Source organism: Balaenoptera ricei, chromosome 16 (assembly GCF_028023285.1).
Source record: "Balaenoptera ricei isolate mBalRic1 chromosome 16, mBalRic1.hap2, whole genome shotgun sequence".
NCBI classification, from domain to species: domain Eukaryota; kingdom Metazoa; phylum Chordata; class Mammalia; order Artiodactyla; family Balaenopteridae; genus Balaenoptera; species Balaenoptera ricei.
This window is the reverse complement of record NC_082654.1, coordinates 113,093,579-113,117,866: the sequence shown is the minus strand read 5'-3', so window position 1 is coordinate 113,117,866 and position 24,288 is coordinate 113,093,579. Positions and strand designations below refer to the sequence as shown.

General features: G+C 38.1%; 1 protein-coding gene across 1 annotated transcript in view; it reads right to left on the bottom strand.

Moving 5' to 3' along the window:
• RYR2 (ryanodine receptor 2) overlaps window positions 1-24,288 on the bottom strand; it is a 772,975-nt gene that overhangs the window by 249,980 nt on the left and 498,707 nt on the right. The window contains exons 28-29 of the mRNA XM_059899659.1: window positions 11,261-11,469; window positions 3,110-3,284 (exon numbers count right to left, since the gene is read on the bottom strand). Coding sequence (XP_059755642.1) covers window positions 3,110-3,284; window positions 11,261-11,469 — 384 coding nt within the window. The remainder of the gene's footprint in view (window positions 1-3,109; window positions 3,285-11,260; window positions 11,470-24,288) is intronic.

The window sequence follows — 24,288 nt, the reverse complement described above, 5'->3', positions numbered from 1 at the left end:
TGACGTTATCTAGAAACAACGTATACTGGTCAAGACATCATTTCAGTTGTGTAAACTGTACAAAAGGCAGAGACATCAAAATATGTTTAGCCATGTTGTCTACCAAGCTGATCAGATAGGATCTGCAGAGTGTGCGTGCATGTATATGTATATATTTTATATATAGAAAATTTTCTATCCGTCTTAGCACACAGTTCTTTTGATTGCTTTACATATGACTGAGTTACCTCTGCAGCAACAAAAAGAAATTCTGAAGATGTTAAAAAATACCAAATCAAGCATGGCACAGATATAAAGACAAGTTAGGTATAAGAACAATTTGAAAATAGAGCACTTATGAAACCTCTTTAGTACTTCAGCAACAACAGTATATTCCTAAATTAATGGTTTCTCGAACATGCTTCTTTGAGTCATAGATATCCCCAGGGCTCACTTTCAGTGGTGGTGGGTGAGTTACGGAGCTCAACTCAGGGCCTCACATTGTAGTTTCACCCAGAGCAGTTCCACTGTATTTTTTAAGAAGCTGTGTAAAGTTAATAGGGAGGAATAGGAAAAATTCCACTCCCAAAAAGCATTTGGAAATCACAGGCATGGATAAACTCTGTAGTCCTTCTTACGGCAGAAAATGTGGAATTATGATTAACCCCTAAAAAATTAATAGTTAATGGTCATCGCTAAATAAAATTTATCATCTGCCTTAGAGACCAAAAGGATACATCCCAACACATTCAACAATAATCCAACTGATGGACCATAAAATTTTCAGACAGTTCATCAGAATGCTGTATTAACTCAATAATTGAGTTATCAGGGTAAGTTTCAAGTCATTTTTAAAATTTTCCAAATTACGTGAAGTGTAAAGTCAAAAAACAAAGTTGTTTATATGACTGTGCCACTCAGACTCACCTCAGAGCCTAGCTCATCACTACAATGGTAATTGGTCTCTGTGACAGGGCTGTAGCATGAACATTATGTGCTTAAATAGTATGAATGGGCATTCTGCATTGTTTATAATTCTAACATCATTCTGTGAATCTACGTCATATAAATCAAACAAGTAAAACTCACATAGGCATTTCAAGAATTTAACTTCATGAGAAGAAAAGCATAACATGCAAGCATTTTAAAATAACAACCAATTAAAAAAAACCCAAAATCTCAGGTCATATCCATAGTAGTGGACAGTATAGACAGATAACATAGAAAAAAGTCCTTCTCCCACCTTCCCAGTGATATGCTGACAGAGCTAAAAGCAATACTACAGGAGGGGAGATAAGTGATGGAAGGTTAGAGGGCCAGTTTTCAAACCGAGCAGGACCCTTGGGGCTCCTGGGGCCGAAGGCCTTTCTGTGTCTCCTGTTTCTTGCTTGTAGGGAACAGACCCCAGCCTCCACGACCTTCCTTGAGTTCCAAAGGGCAGATTTGAACAGTTGCTAGTCAGGGAAGGGAGGGGATGCAGAAACAAGGGAGGAACAGCCAAGAAACAATAGTGCAGCCCTGAGGCAGGGTCCTGGCTCTGCCTCAAGGGATACATATAACAATATCTTTAAGCTCTTCATAGAACTAAACCCCCAACAAATGGAAGATGTCAGCATTCTTCATTCCAGATTAAAGGAACCAGAGAAGCTCTTCAAGAAGACCATCTGAGGCCAGATTAAAGGACTGCAGGCCCTGCACACACCCTAATCTTATCAGCAACCCTGTCCTTGAACCAATGCTATAAAACTCCTCACCAAATCCTCCCAGGTTGGGGCACACAGTTTTCGAGGGCAGGAGCCCACTGTGTCCCCCTTTGCCTGGCAAAGCACTAAAGCTATTCTTTTCTACCTCACCCAAAACTCTGCTCTGAGATGTGATTTGGCGCCGGTGCACACAGGCTGCGTTCCCGGCATCAGTTTCACCCGCCACCCCGCGATACAGGTGTGCAAAATAGAAATTAAGTTATAAAAATGCAAAATTCCTATTATTTTCACAAACCTGTGTTTGAGAAACGATGGTCATACATGCTCAAAAGCTTGTTGAATGAATAACTATAGAACTTAATGCAAATAATGAGCTGGCTAACTTTTTGAGGATTGGCAACAAGTTTACAGAATATTAAAAGTATTTATTGGGGTATATCTTAAAATCCAAGACTATATATACATATATATTCAAGTAATAGGATATATTCAAAGCCATTTTGAAAAAAACTGTTAGCTCATTTTGAAATGAGATATTTATAAAATACTTTGTTAGATATTTTCTTCTTTATATGCTCTAGGTTAACACTATCCAGTAGAACTTTCAGTGATGATGTAAATCTGCTCTACCTCTGTTGTCCAATAGGGCACCATTAGCCATAGGACCCTACTGAGCACTTGGAATGTAGCAAGTGCCACTAAGAAACTCAATTTTTTAATCTATTTCACTTAAATTAATGTAAATTCAAATAACCCCATGTGGCCAGTCTACTGAAATACAGCTCTAAAGAACACCTACCTTCTCATTTGCTTCATAAAGGGCTTTTGTCCTTTTCTTACAACCCTGTTCAAGGTCATCTCAGAGCCCCACAGGCAGAGGTATTTCCTCCCTGCATTGTGCTTCCATAGAACTTTCTGCATTTCTTTATTTTAGAACTTATTCACTGAATAGAAATTATACAAGTGAGAACTTCCCCTGGTGTACTGTCATCTGCCTAAAGATAGGACAGCTTTGTCATCTCAGCATCCAGCAGAGAGCCTGATACTTGGTAGGTTCTCATTACATTTTTTTTTTTTTTTGATATGAATGAACAGATAGAAGCCATAAGCAGTTGATTAAACAGGGAAGTTCTAAACGAACATTTAATATTTGTGGAAAACTGTCCTTTTGCCTGCCATTTATTTTCTTATTCACACTCATAAAAGCCATTTCTGCCTTATGGGAATCCTAGCTAAGTAGCAGAGAAAGAGTTTCTGCTAAAGTAATTTCAAGGGTGTTGAACCAAATAAGCCACATGGCAACCTTGTGATCTACAGGTGCAACTCATCTGCTGGCTCACCCTCAAACCAAGATGGCTGGTCAAGAGGCATCAAAGAGCTTTACTGTGCCCCAAACCTGAAAACGACGTGAGATGCAGTACACTTACCATCACCAACATCAAAGTCCTTGAAAGCCAATTCTGAACCCGAATCATCAAGAAGGATTTCGCCGTTCAGTGTGAACATCATGGTACGTTCTGTCATGTCAACCATACACCCCACAACATCGCCTGCTTGCCAAGAGCGTCCATAGTGCTCATTGCCCTGGTGCCACCGCTGGGCCTAGGGACACAAGAGTCATTGTCACAGAGAAAGCCAGCAGAACAGAACCCACCCACCCCTAACCGGCATGACTCACAGTAGCCTTTGTATTAACGAGCGGGAGGAAGGAGTATAGTCAGCACATCTGTCTACAGAAATGCACAAAGCAATGCGGAGGTGCCTGGGGATGCTGAACCCCTGATATTAACATTGTATGTTACTGAATCTTGAGAAAAACCCAAATGCTATTTCATGATTTTCAGAGTCTAATATTTAAAAAATCTAACCCCACATCTTTTCTATTAAAAGAAAAACTGTCTCTTTAGAAATTTATTATTCTCACTACAATGAATGCCTCCCAGGATATGGGTTGTTTTTGTCTACTCCCCCAAATACAGAGAAGTATGAGCAGAGACTCAACTGGGAACTGATCAGAGAAAATGACATTCTAGTTTTCATCTATTTCAAAATAAAACCCCACTCCTTGGAAGCAAAGGCACTTGCACTTCAGCAAAACAGAAATCTAGAAGCATTTCAGTACATACTAAAATCAAAAAAGGTTCAAATCAAACTTAAATATATTCTCAAGATATTTTCTGAAATAGTAAGCCAAAAATTGAATATATATGTCATCACTGCCTTATATAACACACGTGAAATCTCATAAATACCTTTGAAACATAGGATAAATGTCACTTTTTAATCTATAAGTATGTTCCACTGATTTATAGACACAAAATTAGTTATATTAAATATTTTGTCAGATAAATCTTTAACTTTTTCCCTAAAGTATCACCTTCATTGTGAACTGACATATAATGGGATTTAGTCACCAATGCAAAACAATGATTTGATTCTTCTAAAGCATAACACATGGTACTTTTTAAATTTTTAAACTAAATTAGGTATCAAAAGGTGTTAAATTTTTCCATCTGAAATAAAAAACAGGATTCAGGAAATGTAATAATTCAGAACACAGTGGGTCAGTTGTCCTAGAAGACACAACGTTAATTTATAGCCTAGAAATGCTTTCCCACACACACACCTGGGTACCCAGGTGTCAAATCTCTTCATGACTGCTTACTTATTCTAATTTTCTTTTTTTTAATTAGAAAATACTTTTTTCCTTCAAAAGGAATACAAATTCACTGAAAAAAATTAGGAAATAAAAATAGAATAAAAAAATAAAATGTCAATAATTTGATCCCCCCAAAAAGACTATTATTATTCTATATTGGCTGTGTTCATATATACATATTTTGTATTTTTATTTTTTTATTATTTTTTAAGTTTTTGTCTTGATATTCCTAATAATGTGTTTCTTTTTTATAATTTTTGAATTTTATTTTATTTATTTTTATATACAGGCTCTTATTAGTCATCCATTTTATACATATTAGTGTATATATGTCAATCCCAATCTCGCAATTCAACATACCACCACCACCTCCCGCCACGTACCCCTCCTTGGTGTCCATACATTTGTTCCCTACATCTGTGTCTCTATTTCTGCCCTGAAAACGGGTTCATCTGTACCATTTTTCTAGGTTCCACATATATACATTAATATACGATATTTGTTTTTCTCTTTCTGACTTACTTCACTCTGTCTGACAGTCTCTAGATCCATCCACGTCTCTACAAATGACCCAATTTCCTTCCTTTCTATGGCTGAGTAATATTCCATTGTATATATGTGCCACATCTTCTTTATTCATTCGTCTGTCGATGGGCATTTAGGTTGCTTCCATGACCTGGCTATTGTAAATAGTGCTGCAATGAACATTCGGGTGCATGTGTCTTTTTGAATGATTGTTTTCTCTGTGTATATGCCCAGTAGTGGGATTGCTGGGTCATATGGTAATTCTACTTTTAGTTTTTTAAGGAAACTCCATACTGTTCTCCATAGTGTCTGTATCAATTTACATTCCCACCAACAGTGCAAGAGGGTTCCCTTTTCTCCACACCCTCTCCAGCGTTTGTTGTTTGTAGATTTTCTGATGATGCCCATTCTAACTGGTGTGAGGTGATACCTCATTGTAGTTTCGATTTGCGTTTCTCTAGTAATTAGTGATGCTGAGCAGCTTTTCATGTGCTTCTTGGCCATCTGTATGTCTTCTTTGGAGAAATGTCTATTTAGGTCTTCTGCCTATTTTCTGATGGGGTTGTTTTTTTACTATTGAGCTGCATGAGCTGTTTATATATTTTGGAAATTAATCCTTTGTCGGTTGCTTCGTTTGCAAATATTTTCTCCCATTCTGAGGGTTGTCTTTTCGTCTGGTTTATGGTTTCCTTTGCTGTGCAAAAGCTTTGACGTTTCATTAGGTCCCATTTGTTTATTTTTGTTTTTATTTCCATTACTCTAGGAGGTGGATCAAAAAAGATCTTGCTGTGATTTATGTCAAAGAGTTTTCTTCTATGCTTTCCTCTAAGAGTTTTATAGTGTCCGGTCTTACATTTAGGTCTCTAATCCATTCTGAGTTTATTTTTGTGTATGGTGTTAGGGAGTGTTCTAATTTCATTCTTTTATATGTAGCTGTCCAGTTTTCCCAGCACCATTTATTGAAGAGACTGTCTTTTCTCCATTGTATATCCTTGTCTCCTTTGTCATAGATTAGTGGACCGTAGGTGCAAGGGTTTATCTCTGGGCTTTCTATCCTGTTCCATTAATCTATATTTCTGTTTTTGTGCCAGTACCATATTGTCTTGATGACTGTAGCTTTGTAGTATAGTCTGAAGCCAGAGAGTCTGATTCCTCCAGCTCCATTTTTTCCCCTCAAGACTGCTTTGGCTATTTGGGGTCTTTTGTGTCTCCATACAAATTTTAAGATTTTTTGTTCTAGTTCTGTAAGAAATGCCATTGGTAATTTGATAGGGATTGCATTGAATCTGTAGATTGCTTTGCGTACTACAGTCATTTTCACAATATTGATTCTTCCAATCCAAGAACATGGTATATCTCTCCATCTGTTTGTATCGTCTTTAACTGCTTTCATCAGTGTCTTATAGTTTTCTGCATACAGGTCTTTTGTCCCCTTAGGTAGGTTTATTCCTAGATATTGTATTCTTTTTGTTGCAGTGGTAAATGGGAATGTTTCCTTAATTTCTCTTTCAGATTTTTGATCATTAGTGTATAGGAATGCAAGAGATTTCTGTGCATTAATGTTGTATCCTGAAACTTTACCAAATTCATTGATTAGCTTTAGTAGTTTTCTGGTGGCATCTTTAGGATTCTCTATGTATAGTATCATGTCATCTGCAAAAAGTGACAGCTTTACTTCTTCTCTTCCAATCTGTATTCCTTTTATTTCTTTTTCTTCTCTGATTGCCATGGCTAGGACTTCCAAAACTATGTTGAATAATAGTGGCCAGAGCGGACATCCTTGTCTTGTTCCTGATCTTAGTGGAAATGGTTTCAGTTTTTCACCATTGAGAATGATGTTTGCTGTGGGTTTGTCATATATGGCCTTTATTATGTTGAGGTAGGTTCCCTCTATGCCCACTTTCTGGAGAGTTTTTATCACAAATTGGTGTTGAATTTCGTCAAAAGCTTTTTCTGCATCTCTTGAGATAATCATATGGGTTTTATTCTTCAGTTTGTTAATATGGTGTATCACATTAATTGATTTGCGTATATTGAAGAATCCTTGCATCCCTGGGATAAATCCCACTTGATCATGGTGTATGATCCTTTTAATGTGCTGTTCGATTCTGTTTGCTAGCATTTTGTTGAGGACTTTTGCATCTATATTCATCAGTGATATAGGTCTGTAATTTCTTTTTCTGTAGTATCTTTGTCTGGTTTTGGTATCAGGGTGATGGTGGCCTCACAGAATGAGTTTGGAAGTGTTCCTTCCTCTGCAATTTTTTGGAAGAGTTTGAGAAGGATGGGTGTTAGCTCTTCTCTAAATGTCTGATAGAATTCGCCTGTGAAGCCATCCAGTTTTGAGCTTGTTTGTTTGTTGGAAGATTTTTAATCACAGTTTCAACTTCAGTACTTGTGATCTCTTCATATTTTCTATTTCTTCCTGGTTCAGTCTTGGAAGGTTATACATTTCTAAGAATTTGTCCATTTCTTCCAGGTTGTCTATTTTATTGGCATAGAGTTGCTTGTAATAGTCTCTTAGGATGCGCTGTATTTCTGCGGTATAGGTTGTAACTTCTCCTTTTACATTTCTAATTTTATTGATTTGAGTCCTCTCCCTCTTTTTCTTGATGAGTCTGGATAATGGTTTATCAATTTTGTTTATCTTCTCAAAGAACCAGCTTTTAGTTTTATTGATCTTTCCTACTGTTATCTTTGTTTCTATTCCATTTATTCCTGCTCTGATCTTTATGATTTCTTTCCTTCTACTAGCTTTGCGTTTTGTTTGTCCTTCTTTCTCTAGTTCCTTTAAGTGTAAGGTTAGATTGTTTATTTGAAATTTTTCTTGTTTCCTGAGGTAGGCTTGTATTGCTATAAACTTCCCTCTTAGAACTGCTTTTGCTGCATCCCATAGGTTTTGGATCATCGTGTTTTCATTGTAATTTGTCTCTAGGTATTTTTTGATTTTCTCTTTAATTTCTTCAGTGATCTCTTGGATATTTAGTAACATATTATTTAGCCTCCATGTATTTTGTGTTTTTTACATTTTTTTCCCTGTAATTCATTTCTAATCTCATAGCGTTGTGGTCAGAAAAGATGCTTAATATGATTTCAATTTTCTTAAATTTACTGAGGCTTGATTTGTGACCCAAGATGTGATCTATCCTAGAGAATGTTCTGTGTGCACTTCAGAAGAAAGTGTAATATGCTGTTTTTGAATGGAATGTCCTATAAATATCAATTAAATCTAACTGGTCTATTGTGTCATTTAAAGCTTGTGTTTCCTTATTAATTTTCTGTTTGGATGATCTGTCCATTGGTATAAGTGGGTGTTAAAGTCTCCCACTATTATTGTGTGACTGTCGATTTCCTCTTTTATAGCTGTTAGCAGTTGCCTTATGCACTGAGGTGCTCCTATGTTGGGTGCACATATATTTATAATTGTTATATCTTCTTCTTGGATTGATCCCTTAATCATTATGTAGTGTCCTTCTTTGTCTCTTGTAACATTCTTTATTTTAAAGTCTATTTTATCTGATATGAGTATTGTTACTCCAGCTTTCTTTTGATTTCCATTTGCATGGAATATCTTTTTCCATCCCCTCACTTTCAGTCTGTATGTGTCCCTAGGTCTGAAGTGGGTCTCTTGTAGACAGCATATATATGGGTCCTGTTTTCGTATCCATTCAGTGACACTGTGTCTTTTGGTTAGAGCATTTAATCCATTCATGTTTAAGGTAATTATCAATATGCATGTTACTATTACCATCTTCTTAATTGTTATGGGTTTGTTTTTGTATGTCCTTTTCTTCTCTTGTGTTTCCCACTTACAGAAGTTCCTTTAGCATTTGTTGCACAGCTGGTTTGGTGGTGCTGAATTCTCTTAGCTTTTACTTGTCTGTAAAACTTTTGATTTCTCTGTCAAATCTGAATGAGATCCTTGCCGGGTAGAGTAATCTTGGTTGTAGGTTCTTCCCTTCCATCACTTTAAATATATCATGCTACTCCCTTCTGGCTTGTAGAGTTTCTGCTGAGGAATCAGCTGTTAACCTTATGGGAGTTCCCTTGTCGTTTTTCCCTTGTTGCTTTCAATAATTTTTCTTTGTCTTTAATTTTTGTCAATTTGATTACTATGTGTCTCTGCGTGTTTCTCCTTGGGTTTATCCTGTATGGGACTCTCTGTGCTTCCTGGACTTGGGTGGCTATTTCCTTTCCCATGTTAGGGAAGTTTTCAACTGTAATCTCTTCAAATATTTTCTCAGGTCCTTTCTTTGTCTCTTCTCCTTCTGGGACCCCTATAATGCAAATGTTGTTGCGTTTAATGTTGTCCCAAAGGTCTCTTAGGCTGTCTTCATTTCTTTTCATCCTTTTTTCTTTATTTTGTTCCATGGCAGTGAATTCCACCATTCTGTCTTCCAGGTCACTTATCTGTTCTTCTGCCTCAGTTATTCTGCTATCGATTCCTTCTAGGGTATTTTTCATTTCAGTTATTGTATTGTTCATCTCTGTTTGTTCTTTAATTCTTCTAGGTGTTTGTTCTTTAATTCTTCTAGATTTTTGTTAAACATTTCTTCCATCTTCTCGATCTTTGCCTCCATTCTTTTTCCGAGGTCCTGGATCATCTTCACTATCATTATTCTGAACTTTTTTTGGAAGGTTGCCTATCTCCACTTCACTTAGTTGTTTTTCTGGGGTTTTATCTTGTTCCTTCATCTAGTACATAGCCCACTGCCTTTTCATCTTGTCTATCTTTGTGTGAATGTGGTTTTTGTTCCACAGGCTGCAGGACTGTATTTCTTCTTGCTTCTGCTGTCTGCCCTCTGGTGGATGAGGCTATCTAAGAGGTTTGTGCAAGTTTTCTGATGGGAGGGACTGGTGGGGGGTAGAGCTGGGTGTTGCTCTGGTGGGCAGAGCTCAGTAAAAGTTTAACCTGCTTGTCTGCTGATGCGTGTGGCTGCGTTCCCTCCCTGTTGGTTGTTTGGCCTGAGACGACCCAACACTGGAGCCTACCCAGCTCTTTGGTGGGACTAATGGCAGACTCTGGGTGGGCTCATGCCAAGGAGTACTTCCCAGAACTTCTGCTGCCAGTGTCCTTGTCCTCATGGTGAGCCACAGCCACCCCCCACCTCTGCAGGAGACCCTCCAACACTAGGAGGTAGGTCTGGTTCAGTCTCCTATGGGGTCACTGCTCCTTCCCCTGGGTCCCAACACTACTTTGTGTGTGCCCTCCAAGAGTGGAGTCTCTGTTTTCCCCAGTCCTGTCTAAGTCCTGCAATCCAATGCTGCTAGCCTTCAAAGTCTGATTCTCTAGGAATTCTTCCTCCCATTTCCAGATCCCCAGGTTGGGAAGCCTGATGTGGGGCTCAGAACCTTCACTCCAGTGGGTGGACTTCTGTGGCATAAGTGTTCTCCAGTCTGTGAGTCACCCACCCAACAGTTATGGGATTTGATTTTGCTGTAATTGCGCCCCTCCTACCGTCTCATTGTGGCTTCTCCTTTGTCTTTGGATGTGGGGTATCTTTTTTGGTGAGTTCCAGTGTCTTCCTGTTGATGATTGTCCAGCAGCTAGTTGTGATCCTGGTGTTCTCGCAAGAGTGAGTGAGCGCACATCCTTCTACTTTGCCATCTTGAACCGATCTCTCCATATTTTGTATTTTTAATTTTAAAATATATTATGCAGCTAAAATTATCATTAAACACTTATATAATGTATAAATAAACAATAAAAGAAGCAATTGAGGGGAATTCCCTGGTGGTCCCGTGGTTTGGACTCTGCACTTTCACTGCTGTGGGCCCAGTTCAATCCCTGGTCAGGGAACTAGGATCCCACAAGCCACGAGGCCTGGCCAAATTAAAAAAAAAAAAAAAAAAAAAAAAAAAAAGCAACTGACCAGCTTCCACCAAATTTAAAAAGAAAAATTACCAATAATGTTGAAAATGAAAACTCTTGGCGATTGCAAACAACAAACAGCATTCTTATGGCTATTAAATGTTTATACCTATCATGAATTATTGCTTGAGGATAAATTCCTTTTATGGAATTCCTCTGTCAAAGTGAATATATTTTAAATTAGCATATGGATTTTTAATATTTTTGATAGACAAGGATGATTCGTCTTTTTGATATGATAGAGAATCAATATTTTACTTCTTGAATTTTGAATAATCTTGACTATTCACAGGGTGAGGGAAAACGTTTTGGAACTACAAGAACAGAAGTTTTCCTAGGAACTATTTTCTCAAGGTTGAGCTCAGGAAAGTACTAATATTACTGTAAAACCAAAAGGAATACCACGGGAAATCAAGCCAGGCAGCGTGGGAGCCCACAGAGTGTGGATGCCTGGTGCACAGCAGCCTACAAAACCAGGAGTCTACAAACTCCAGTGTCCTGTGTCCAGCAAAGCACACTCACCTTGAAGCCATCGAAAGCAAAGGCACGTTCATCCGAGCCAAGCTCCTGATCGGGTTGACAGCCTGGCCTGCTCCAGCCAACTCTCATGTCTCCAGCAGTGACGGCCTCAAATTCAAAATACCACCTTCCTGCCTTCACAGCGTAAGTTTTCTCAGCGCGGAAGATTCGGAACCTTTCTCCTGTGCCACTGCACACTTCAGCTCTGGCAGCTGTGAATGGAAAGGGATTCTGGTGATTGTTGCATGAGGAATTGAAAGAGGAGGGCAGATACCACATAACCTACAGGGATAATTCTAATGATACCTTCTATTCTTATCTTGGTTCATATGTTACGAAGTGTTTTCATATCAGATGGAACCAGCTGGGTGAAGTGGAAAGTACATGGCCTTCCTTGGGAGATGCTGGTTGTTAAACTTCACTAATGCTGTAGGGCAGATGATGTAAAAAAAAAAAAATTTTTTTTTTCCCGTAGAAAAAAGCCTAACAGCCTCTTGGTGGTTTGGTAGTGGAAGATGAGATGAACTTGAGGGCAAGAATGGGAAGAAGACAATAAAAGAGGTTTAAACTGTTCTGCATAGGAAATAAATAGACATTTATGGGAAGGAGAGAAGAGAGAAGAAGCACCCAGGAAGTGAGGAGGAGAGAAAGAAAACAACAAGAGAGAGCTATACATTAGCAGAGAACGGAACCATTGATAAGTTTCCCAGACAGAATGGCTAGGGGCATAAGTCTTCTGCTCCCCCACCTCTTCACTGTAATGTGCTATACACACAAATGCTGTGTTTAAGTGACTTGAGGAAAAAATAAAAGGGTCAAGTCCAACATTAGGATCCGTGTGGTGAGATGGGGAAAAAATATCTGTAGGACGTGAGGTGCACCAGAGATGGAGTATGCCAGTGGTACAAAACCTCAGACCAGGGGACCTGGAGCTAGGATGACTTGGAGAACGTCACCTCCTAGGAAATCACAGCACATGGGGACAAGGGTCCACTGAACTGATATCAAAGGATATGGTCAGCTCCATGAAGTTCAGGGTTAGATACAGAGAAGCAAATTTAAGTGACTTGACTGAAGTCACACAACTAACAAATAGCAGAATTAGGGAGCTGCCAAACGCTACAGCCTGTGTTCTCTCCACTCTACCTTCAGGAGCTCACACAGAATTAGTAGGTACCAGTTAAATATTAGTGCTCATCTGTTCTCAGGAGTTAGGGAAGACCTGATAAATAATAAAAGTGTATTAAAAGCTAAACTACTGATGTGGCCAAATAAATAAAAATAGTCACAACAAGCTCTAAAGGTTGCCGATAAACACACAGATCATCTTTAACAATTTAAGATTAGATTAAAGAAAAAAAATTGGACTAAGAGGTCCCAGCACATAATAGGAGCTGATTTAATGAAATGATCAATTATTACTTTTTGATGACTTTATGGTGATTATAGGGCATGTAGATGAAGTGCATCTGCTGATAAACCTTTCAAAAACTGGGTTAAATTTCTGAATAAGCAACATTTTGTTTTTTCACCTTTCCCCACATACACACACATGCTCACACCTAACAACCTAGTCTGCTCCAAGCAAATCTCCTGTGTCCAGCACGGACAACCTGAAATGTCACACATTCATATCATGCAATACATTCAAACACCTTACAGAAAAAATGAATGCATTAATACAGTTTAAAAATGAGACATTTATACTACTCTATGGAGCAGAGAGCATGTACAAAATTCTCTGAAGAAAGAAAGTTTCCTTTTGATACATTCAAGTTGGGAGTGGAAAGGGGCTTGAATGAGAGAAACATCTCCATGGTGAAGGGTAAAATAGTCTCACATCTGTTACTTAATAACTGAATGATTTTTGAAAGGTAGAATAGTAAACTACTTTTCTGAGGACAAGAAAATTAACTATTAAGGAGATAGTTCTAAATGCCATAATACTAAAAAAAAATAGGAAAAGCCACATTTCCAGAGTCAGTGTTTTCTCAAGAAACAGCACACCGATCCACTGCTTCTTTAAATCATGGTTGTAATCTTCCCTAAACTAATCTAAGAGGTACAGGAAACGAGCTATGAACTACACAAACATTGGGAGATTCCTTTTCAGGAAAATAAAACGCTCTCACATATTATCCTTATTTTTAGTGATGTCGACATGTGCAAATACAACCATACTTATATTCTAGTATGCACTAACAAATTCAATCCCAATTTCCTGAGTATGAAACACTCAGCTTTTTAGAAAACTAAAGTGCTGAAAAACTCACATGTCCTTTTTCCTGTTTTATGTTCCCAGGACATCGGACTCCTTGAAATGCACAGTGTGCTCAAGAAATGCAAATAAATGTTAATATTAGCTTAAATCAAATACATTGGAAAATGTGGTATAAAAATATAACCACTATTTAATTTCCTTAAAAGCTCACTACAGAGCCTGGAGTCTCGCCCAGGGCAGCTGGTCCGCTCTCATCGGGGTGTCCTAGCCAAAGCCCGCATAGCGGGCAGGACTCGACAAGAAAAGCATCACTGGAGCTCAAGTTTGTTTTGCAAATAGCCTCAAGTTCTACCTGTCCTCGCTGATCTGTGGTTTTCTATGTGACCAGGAAATCAAACTGATAATCTGACCAGTCTGATCTCCAAATTGGAGCAGGAAGATAAAGTGATGACAGAGGAGAGAGCAACTCCCCCAGGCACCTGTCCAGATTTGGAAGTTCTACTTAAAGCCTAAAGGTTAACTTCTAAGCACCATGTTTTTAGAAAAGAACAATCTAAAGGTATAAAAATAGTAAGAGTTCTGATTTTCCACAGTGGAAAAATGCCATAAATTAGAAAAGACACAAAGTTACCAAGAGAGTCATTTTCCCAAGAGAAAATGTTGCCTCTGGAGAGATACCATAAAACTGCTGTGAATTTGGAGTGAAGCATAAGTTATCTCCAAAATTACATTTTCTTTGAGCATTCCTACAAGCAATTGTTTGCATAAATGTGACTCAGATATTGAGTGTTTCAAACATAAATTGGTATTGGTTTGGCTGCCCTCTTCTTATTTTTATTATTGTTTTATTTTAATAATATTTCTAAAACTTTATTTTAATAACTTTTTTCTTTTTTTTTTCTTTTTTTCTTATTTTTCTCCCTTTACTTCTGAGTCATGTGGCTGACAGGGTCTTGGTGCTCCAGCTGGGTATCAGGCCTGAGCCTCTGAGGCGGGAGAGCCGAGTTCAGGACACTGGACCACCAGAGACCTCCTGGCTTCATGTAATATCAATCAGCGAGAGATCGCCCAGAGATCTCTGTCTCAATGCAACGATCCAGCTCTATCCAACGGCCAGCAAGCTCCAGTGCTGGACGCCCCATGCCAAACAACAGCAAGACAGGAACACGACCCCACCCATTAGCAGAGAGGCTGCCTAAAATCATACTAAGTTCACAGACACCCCAAAACACACCACTGAACACGGCCCTGCCCACTAGAAAGACAAGATCCAGCCCCACCCACCAGAACTCAGGCACCAGTCCCGTCAACCAGGAAGCCTACAAAAGACACTGAACCAACTTCACTCACTGGGGGCAGACACCAAAAATAATGGGAACTACGAACCTGCAGTCTGTGAAAAGGAGACCCTAAACACAGTAAGTTAAGCAAAATGAGAAGACAGAGAAATACGCAGCAGATGAAGGAGCAAGGTAAAAGCCCACCAGACCAAACAAATGAAGAGGAAATAGGCAGTCTACCTGAAATAGAATTCAGAGTAATGAAAGTAAAAAAGATCCAAAATCTTGGAAATAGAATGGAGAAAATAAAGAAACATTTAACAAGGACCTAGAAGAACTAAGGAGCACAAAAACAATGATGAACAACATAAAAATGAATTTAAAAATTCTCTAGAAGGGATCAATAGCAGAATAACTGAGTCAGAAGAACAGATAAGTGACCTGGAAGATAAAATAGTGGAAATAACTACTGCAGAGCACAATAAAGAACAAAGAATGAAAAGAACTGAGGACAGTCTCAGAGACCTCTGGGACAACATTAAACGCACCAAAATTCAAATTATAGGGGTCCCAGAAGAAGAAGAGAAAAAGAAAGGGACTGAGAAAATATTTGAAGAGATTATAGTTGAAAACTTCCCTAATATGAGAAAAGAAATAGTCAAGTCCAGGAAGCACAGAGAGTCCCATGTGGAATAAATCCAAGGAGAAACACGCCAAGACACAAATTAATCAAACTATCAAAAATTAAATACAAAGAAAAAATATTAAAACCAGCAAGGGAAAAGCAACAAATAACATACAAGGGAGGGCTTCCCTGGTGGCGCAGTGGTTGAGAATCTGCCTGCCAATGCAGGGAACATGGGTTCGAGCCCTGGTCTGGGAGGATCCCACATGCCGCGGAGCAACTGGGCCCGTGAGCCACAACTACTGAGCCTGCGCGTCTGGAGTCTGTGCCCCGCAACAAGAGAGGCCACGACAGTGAGAGGCCCGCGCACCGCGATGAAGAGTGGCCCCCGCTCGCCGCAACTGGAGAAAACCCTCGCACAGAAACGAAGACCCAACACAGCCAAAAATAATAAATAAATTAATTTATAAAAAAAAAAAAAAAAAAAAAAAACATACAAGGGAATCCCCATAAGGTTAACAGCTGATCTTTCAGCAGAAACTCTACAAGCCAGAAGGGAGTGGCAAGACATATTTAAAGTGATGAAAGGGAAAAACCTACAACCAACATTACTCTACCCAGCAATGACCTCATTCAGATTCAACAGAGAAATTAAAACCTTTACAGACAAGAAAAAGCTAAGAGAATTCAGCACCACCAAACCAGCTTTAGAACAAATGCTAAATGAACTTCTCTAGGCAGGAAACACAAGAGAAGGAAAAGACCTACAATAACAAACCCAAAACAACAGAGAAAATGGTTAACAGGAACATACATTTCCATAATTACCTTAAATGTAAATGGATTAAATGCTCTGACCAAAAGACACAGACTGGTTGAATGGATACAAAAACAAGACCCATATACTTGCTGTCTACAAGAGACCCACTTCAAACCTAGGAACACAAACAGACTGAAAGGGAGGGGATGGAAAAAGATATTCCATGCAAATGGAAATCAAAAGAAAGCTGGAGTAGCAACTCTCATTATCAGACAAAACAGATTTTAAAATAAAGAATATTAAAAGAGACAAAGAAGGACACAACATAATAATCAAGGGATCAATCCAAGAAAAAGATATAACAATTGTAAATATTTATGCACCCAACATAGGAGCACCTCAATACATAAGGCAAATGCTAACAGCCATAAAAGAGGAAATCAACAGTAACACAATCATAGTAGGGGACTTTAACACCCCACTTTCACCAATGGACAGAGCATCCAAAATGAAAATAAATATGGGAAAACAAGCTTTAAATGACACATTAAACAAGATAGACTTAATTGATATTTATAGGACATTCCATTCAAAAACAACCGAATACACTTTCTTCTCAAGTGCACATGGAACATTCTCCAGGATAGATAATATCTTGGGTCACAAATCAAGCCTTGGTAAACTTAAGCAAACTGAAATCGTATCAAGTGTCTTCTGTGACCACAACGCTATGAGACTAGATATCAATTACAGGAAAAAAACTGTAAAAAATACAAACATATGGAGGCTAAACAATATGCTACTAAATAATCAAGAGATCACTGAAGAAATCAAAGAGGAAATCAAAAAATACCTAGAAACAAATGACAATGAAAACACAATGACCCAAAACCTATGGGATGCAGCAAAAGCAGTTCTAAGAGGGAGGTTTATAGCAATACAATCCTACCTCAAGAAACAGGAAAAATCTCAAATAAACAACCTAAATTTAGACCTAAAGCAATTAGAGAAAGAAGAACAAACAAACAAAAAAAACCCCAAAGTTAGCAGAAGGAAAGAAATCATGAAGATAGATCAGAAATAAATGAAAAAGAAGTGAAGGAAATAATAGCACAGATCAACAGAATTGAAGGCTGGTTCTTTGAGAAGATAAACAAAATTGATAAACCATTAGTCAGACTCATCAAGAAAAAAAGGGAGAAGACTCAAATCAACAGAATTAGAAATGAAAAAGGGCAAGTAATAACTGACACTGAAGAAATACAAAGGATCATGAGAGATTACTACAAGCAACTCTATGCCAATAAAATGGACAACCTGGAAGAAATGGACAAATTCTTAGAAAAGCACAACCTTCCAAGAGTGAACCAGGAAGAAATAGAAAATATAAACAGACCAATCACAAGCCCTGAAACTGAAGCTGTGATTTAAAATCTTCCAACAACAAAAGCCCAGGACCGGATGGATTCATAGGGGAATTCTATCCTACATTTAGAGAAGAGCTAACACCTATCCCTCTCAAAAACTTCCAAAATATAGCAGAGGGAGGAACACTCCCAAACTCATTCTACGAGGCCATCATCACCCTGATACCAAAACCAGACAAAGATGTCACAAAAAAGAAAACTACAGGCCAATAACACTGACGAACATACATACAAAAATCCTCAACAAAATACTAGCAAACAGAATCCAACAGCACATTAAAAGGATCATACAACATGATCAAGTGGGGTTTATCCCAGGAATGCAAGGATTCTTCAATATATGCAAATCAATCAATGTGATACACCATATTAACAAACTAAAGGAAAAAAACCATATGATCAACTCAATAGATGCAGAAAAAGCTTTTGACAAAATTCAACACCCATTTATGGTAAAAACCCTCCAGAAAGTAGACATAGAGGGAACTTCCCTCAACATAATAAAGGCCATATATGACAAACACACAGCCAACATCATTCTCAATGGTGAAAAACTGAAATCATTTCCACTAAGATCAGGAACAAGAGAAGGCTGCCCACTCTCACCACTATTATTCAACAATAATAGTGAATAAAACCCACAGCAATCAGAGGAGAAAAAGAAATTTTTTCTACCTAAAGAGACAAAAGACCTGTATGCAGAAAACTATAAGACACTGATGAAAGAAATTAAAGATGATACAAACAGATGGAGAGATATACCATGTTCTTGGATTGGAAGAATCAACATTGTGAAAATGACTATATTACCCAAAGTAATCTACAGATTCAATGCAATCCCTATCAATATACCACTGGCATTTTTCACAGAACTAGAACAATACATTTCACAATATGTATGGAAACACAAAAGACCCCGAATAGCCAAAGCAATCTTGAGAAAGAAAAATGGAGCTGGAGGAATCAGGCTCCCAGACTTCAGACTACACTACAAAGCTACAGTAATCAAGACAGTATGGTACTGGCACAAAAACACAAATATAGATCAATGGAACAGGATAGAAAGCCCAGAGATAAACCTACACACATATGGTCACGTCATCTTTGATAAAGGAGGCAAGAATATACAATGGAGAAAAGACAGCCTCTTCAATAAGTGGTACTGTGAAAACTGGACAGCTACATGTAAAAGAATGAAATTAGAACACTCCCTAACACCATACACAAAAATAAACTCAAAATGGATTAAAGACCTAAATGCAAGGCCAGACACTATAAAACTCTTAGAGGAAAACATAGGCAGAACACTACGACATAAATCACAGCAAGATCCTTTTTGACCCACCTCCTAGAGAAATGGAAATAAAAACAAAAATAAACAAATGGGACCTAATGAAACTTAAACGCTTTTGCACAGCAAAGGAAACCATAAACAATATGAAAAGACAATCCTCAGAATGGGAGAAAATATTTGCAAACGAATCAGCAGACAAAGGATTAATCTCCAAAATACACAAGCATCTCATGCAGCTCAATATCAAGAAAACAAACAACCCAATCCAAAAATTGGGCAGAAGACCTAAATAGATATTTCTCCAAAGAAGATATACGGATTGCCAACAAACACATGAAAAGATGCTCAGCATCACTAATCTTTAGACCAATGTAAATCAAAACTACAATGAGGTATCACCACATACCAGTCAGAATGGCCATCATTAAAATATCTACAAACAATAAATGCTGGAGAGGGTGTGGAGAAAAGGGAACCCTCTTGCACTGTTGGTAGGAATGTAAATTGATACAGCCACTATGGAGAACAGTATGGAGGTTCCTTAAAGAACTGAAAATAGAACTAACATATGAACCAGCAATCCCACTACTGGGCATATTCCCTGAGAATACCATAATTCAAAAAGATTCATGTACCACAGTGTTCATTGCAGCGCTATTTACAATAGCCAGGACATGGAAGCAACCTAAGTGTCCATCGACAGATGAATGGATAAAGAAGATGTGGCACATATATACAATGGAATATTACTCAGCCATAAAAAGAAACAAAATTGAGTTGTTTGTAGTCAGGTGGATGGACCTAGAGTCTGTCATACAGAGTGAAGTAAGTCAGAAAGAGAAAAACAAATACCGTATGCTAACACATATATATGGACTCTACAAAAATATATATGGTTCTGAAGAACCTAGGGGCAGGACAGGAATAAAGACGCAGACGTAGAGAATGGACATGAGGACGTGGGGAGGGGGTAGGGTAAGCTGGGACAAAGTGAGAGAGTGGCATGGACATATATACACTACCAAATGTAAAATAGATAGCTAGTGGGAAGCAGCTGCATAGCACAGGGAGATCAGCTTGGTGCTTTGTGACCACCTAGAGGGGTGGGGTAGGGAGGGTGGGAGGGAGACGCAAGAGGGAGGAGATATGGGGATATATGTACATGTATAACTGATTCACTTTGTTATACAGCAGCAACTAATGCAACAATGTAAAGCAATTATACTCCAATAAAGATGCTAAAAAAAAAGCTCACTACAAATTTCTCTTGGTATTAAGATTTACCACTAATCTTTCCTCCTAATAGAGGTACTAAAAACAGGGATACTATATAGAAAATTTGGGTCAATAAAAGGTAATGATGAAGAATTTCTTACTCCTGGCATTTTTTCCCTGACCTTAAGCTGCTGCACTATTCTACTGTTTTAATTGAAGTGTAGTTGATGTAAAATGTTATATGTTATATGTGTACAATATAGTGATTCACAATTTTTTAAAGTTATACTCCATTTGTAGTCATTATAGAATATTGGCTATATTCCTTGTGTTATACAATATATCCTTGTAGCTTATTTTATACATAATAGTTTGTACCTCTTAATTCCCTATCCATATATTACCCCTCCCCCTTCCTTCTGCCCACACTGTTAACCTCTCATTTGTTCTCTGTATCTATGAGTCTGTTTCTTTTTTATTTGTTATATTCACTAGTTTGCTGTATTTTTAGATTCCACATATTAATGATATCATACAGTATTTGTCTTTCTCTGTCTGACTTATTTCACTTAGCATAATACCCTCCAAGTCCATCCATGTTTGTGCAAATAACAAAATTTCCGTCTTTATTATGGCTGAGTAGTTCTCCATTGTGTATATATACACATCTTCTATATCCATTCATTTGTTGATGGACACTTAGGTTGCTTCCATATCTTGGCTATTGTAAATAATGCCGTTATGAACATTGGGGTACTTGTATCTTTTCAAATTAGTATTTTTGTCTCTTTCAGATATACACCCAAGGGTAGAATTGCTGGGTCATAACTGCTACACTATTCTTACACTCATTGATGGCATTCAACTGAACTTGAAATTAACATGCTATTCATAGATATCATCATGCCAAGGACTTGTAAGCTCCATGGATCTTCCTCCAAATGTCCATGTGGCTCATAGCTTATATTCTGTATTTCTTACATTAGTTTAGGGTAGCTTGCAACCATAGTTTAAAGAAGCAACAGTTCAGTATTCTGTTTCTGGATAAAATACTAATAACTAAATGGAAATCTGGATCCACACACGTTTAAAAACAGATTACGCAGGCAATCTGAAACAAATTTTTGTTGCATACCTTGTATCTTCAAGTGGTTGAACACAAAGTAGGTGCCCTATAAATACCTGCTAAATTGAGTCTAGGAACAAAGAGTCTCCTGATCCCTGGACACAGGATCTCAGGCAAATAGCTAATCAACAGCACCACTGTCAAAAGTATAGAACTCTCCCCCACAAACATGCAATTCTCATCCTTTGCGTGATTTTTTTTTTAATTTTATTTAATTTTTTATTTTTATTTATTTACTGATTTCTGGTTGCGTTGGGTCTTCACTACTGCGCGCGGGCTTTCTCTAGCTGCGTCGAGAGGGGCCTACTGTTCGTTGCAGGCTTCTCATTGCGGTGGCTTCTCTTGTTGCAGAGCGCGGGCTCTAGGCACGTGGGCTTCAGTAGTTGCGGCACGTGGGTTCAGTAGTTGTGGCTCACAGGCTTAGCTGTTCCATGGCATGGGGGATCTTCCCGGACCAGGGATCAAACCTGTGCCCCCTGCATTGGCAGGCGGATTCTTAACCACTGCACCACCAGGGAAGTCCCCCTTTGCTTGATTTTAAACACTCTACACTCATACAATTCTAGCTCATGTAAGTATGTTACATAAATGATTTTTAAATTGTTATAATGAATATAACACTAATTGACATTTTAAAAAAACAAACAGTTAGCAGATATATTTCTATCACACTTATCAAAGCTACTCAAAGAAGAAATTCGGGATTTATGCCTTTAACAAACCACTTTAAGGGCAAGGTCTGATAATATACTGTGTTCTTAGTACCTCACAGATCCTAGCACTGAGAGGGCAAACACCAATGACCGTTCAAATAGGATGTAAAATATCTATACACGCTGCATTCCAAACCATACATTTAAAAGACAATTACCACTAGAGGGCAGTCAAGATCTAAGCATGTATTAAAATTACAAGTTTTTTATAACAAGCTATGAAGGAAGGCAGGCTAATCTCTTGAAAATTGTATACGTATCTTGAATCCTTCAGGTGTATCTGTATAATAATCTTAAAAAATCATTGATATTAACCAGTTATCCTTTTAACCTGGTATAATTTCTAAGTAAGCAATTCAAATCTCAGTAAAACTTTGTAATGAATAAAAATAAATGACTTTTTCAAATGTTTTAAAATATTATTTAGAACAATTCTCCAAAAGTAGTATAATTCAAACACTGAGTTCATATTCATTCTGGAATACACAAATCATCATTCTGCTAACAGAAAATAAATGATAGCCCTGACCAATTACATAAGGTTAGATCCAGTTTTATCAAAAATTTTATGTCCTTAACTTTTTTAATGTCAGCAAAAGCAGTACAGTCAATTACAAATTAATGTTTTAAATCTTATCTTAGTGATCACCATTTTGCTTTATTCCATAAAATCTCACATCTATCTATTAATTTCCATTTTTCACCATCCTTGTCCTGAAGATCACAATATTCCCAAAGCCTCCCAACTGGTCTCTCTGTCCAAGCACTCTCCCGCTCCAATCTGTTCCTTCCCACTGTTGTCATAGTTATTTTCTTGTTCTAAACTCTGATCACAAATCAAGTTTTTGCTTTAAAACTTCCCGGCGCTAGAACTCCTTGTACAACTTTACCGTATTTCTCAACTGGGTTTTCAAAATATTCCATATTTTAGCCTAATCCTTCTACCTCCATTTATTACTGTTCTGCCCTCACTTAGACCCTATAATTTAGCCTAACTAGACAATCAATTTCTCCTCAACTCTTTCTAAATTTTATGACATCAGATATACTTTCCCTCTGTCAGGAATGTCCTTTCTCCCACCAACCTCTTCTTGCTGCTATTTTCACCTCTTCAGCAGCTAACTCAGATGCCATTTTTTCCCTTACTGATTCCTCCAATTGGAAAATGAATCTTTCTTACGTATTTTCCATATACATCAATTTAATCCCTACTAAGAGGTAGGCGGGTTCTTGGATTCCAGGACACACTGGTGAACGAAAAACAGGATCTCAGGGAATTCCCTGGCAGTCCAGTGGTTAGGACTTGGTGCTTTCATTGCCATGGCCCCAGGTTCAATCCCTGGTCTGGAAACTAAGGTCCCGCAAGCCACGCAGCACAGCCAAAAAAAAGAAAGAAAAAAATACAGGATCTCAGCCTCCATTGTGGAATATTTTGCACGAGCCTCTCCATCCGTTAATCACATAACTTCAGTAAGGCTGAAACTTGTCAATCAGCTATCAATGGTTCTGTCTTTAAATTCTTAAAATGCAGAAACCATGCCATCCTCTGATCACCATTTTTCCTCCCAGTTTTCTCATTTCCTTATTCAAACACATTCACTCTTCAAACTCATTAATTTCCTCTGCGGCTTCCGTTCCTTATCTATACAGCTTTCAGTACCTTCCTGCTCTATTACTCTTCTCCTCATTTGCTCTGTTAACCCCAATCTTTGTCTAATTTTACTATCTCATTCTCACCATCTATACTTGCTCTGCTGAGCTTGCTGGAAAACACACGCACACAACAGACTGGCACCATTACTAACTCAAAGTCTCTAACCTCAATTGGACCATTAATGTTTCCCTGCTTTTTATCTCTCTGAAACTTGCTCTCTGTCCCATCCCACAAACAACTCTCTCTAATCTTTACTGCTGAGTGACATCAGAAGGAATAGCCAAGTATGGACCTCCAAAACTACTCTTCTCTGTAAAAGCAATGAGAACAATGGAAAAAATGGTCAAAATCAACTTTTTCAGAGCTCTAAAAATTAATCAAAGGCTGGCAGCAAACTGGGGAGTGTTTATTCAATAAAAAATGGCTCAATATGCTGTAAGGACAGCAAGCTTAGTGGTGCTTTAACTTGACTTAGTGCTATTCCTTTCTTCCTAGATGCACAGTACAATGAAAACCAATAGGCCTTCAATTAAAGTGAAAATCAGCAAGCTAGAAGCCTCTGGAGGGGACAGAGCAGAGTGGAGCTCCTCCAAGCCCCATTCACAGACAACTGTCATTATTTCACCTTTCTGGTAGTTCCTTGGAAAATTCCACTGGCAATACTTATCTTTATTTGACCTGATTTAGAGTTTGCCCATGCAAACAATCTTTTCCCC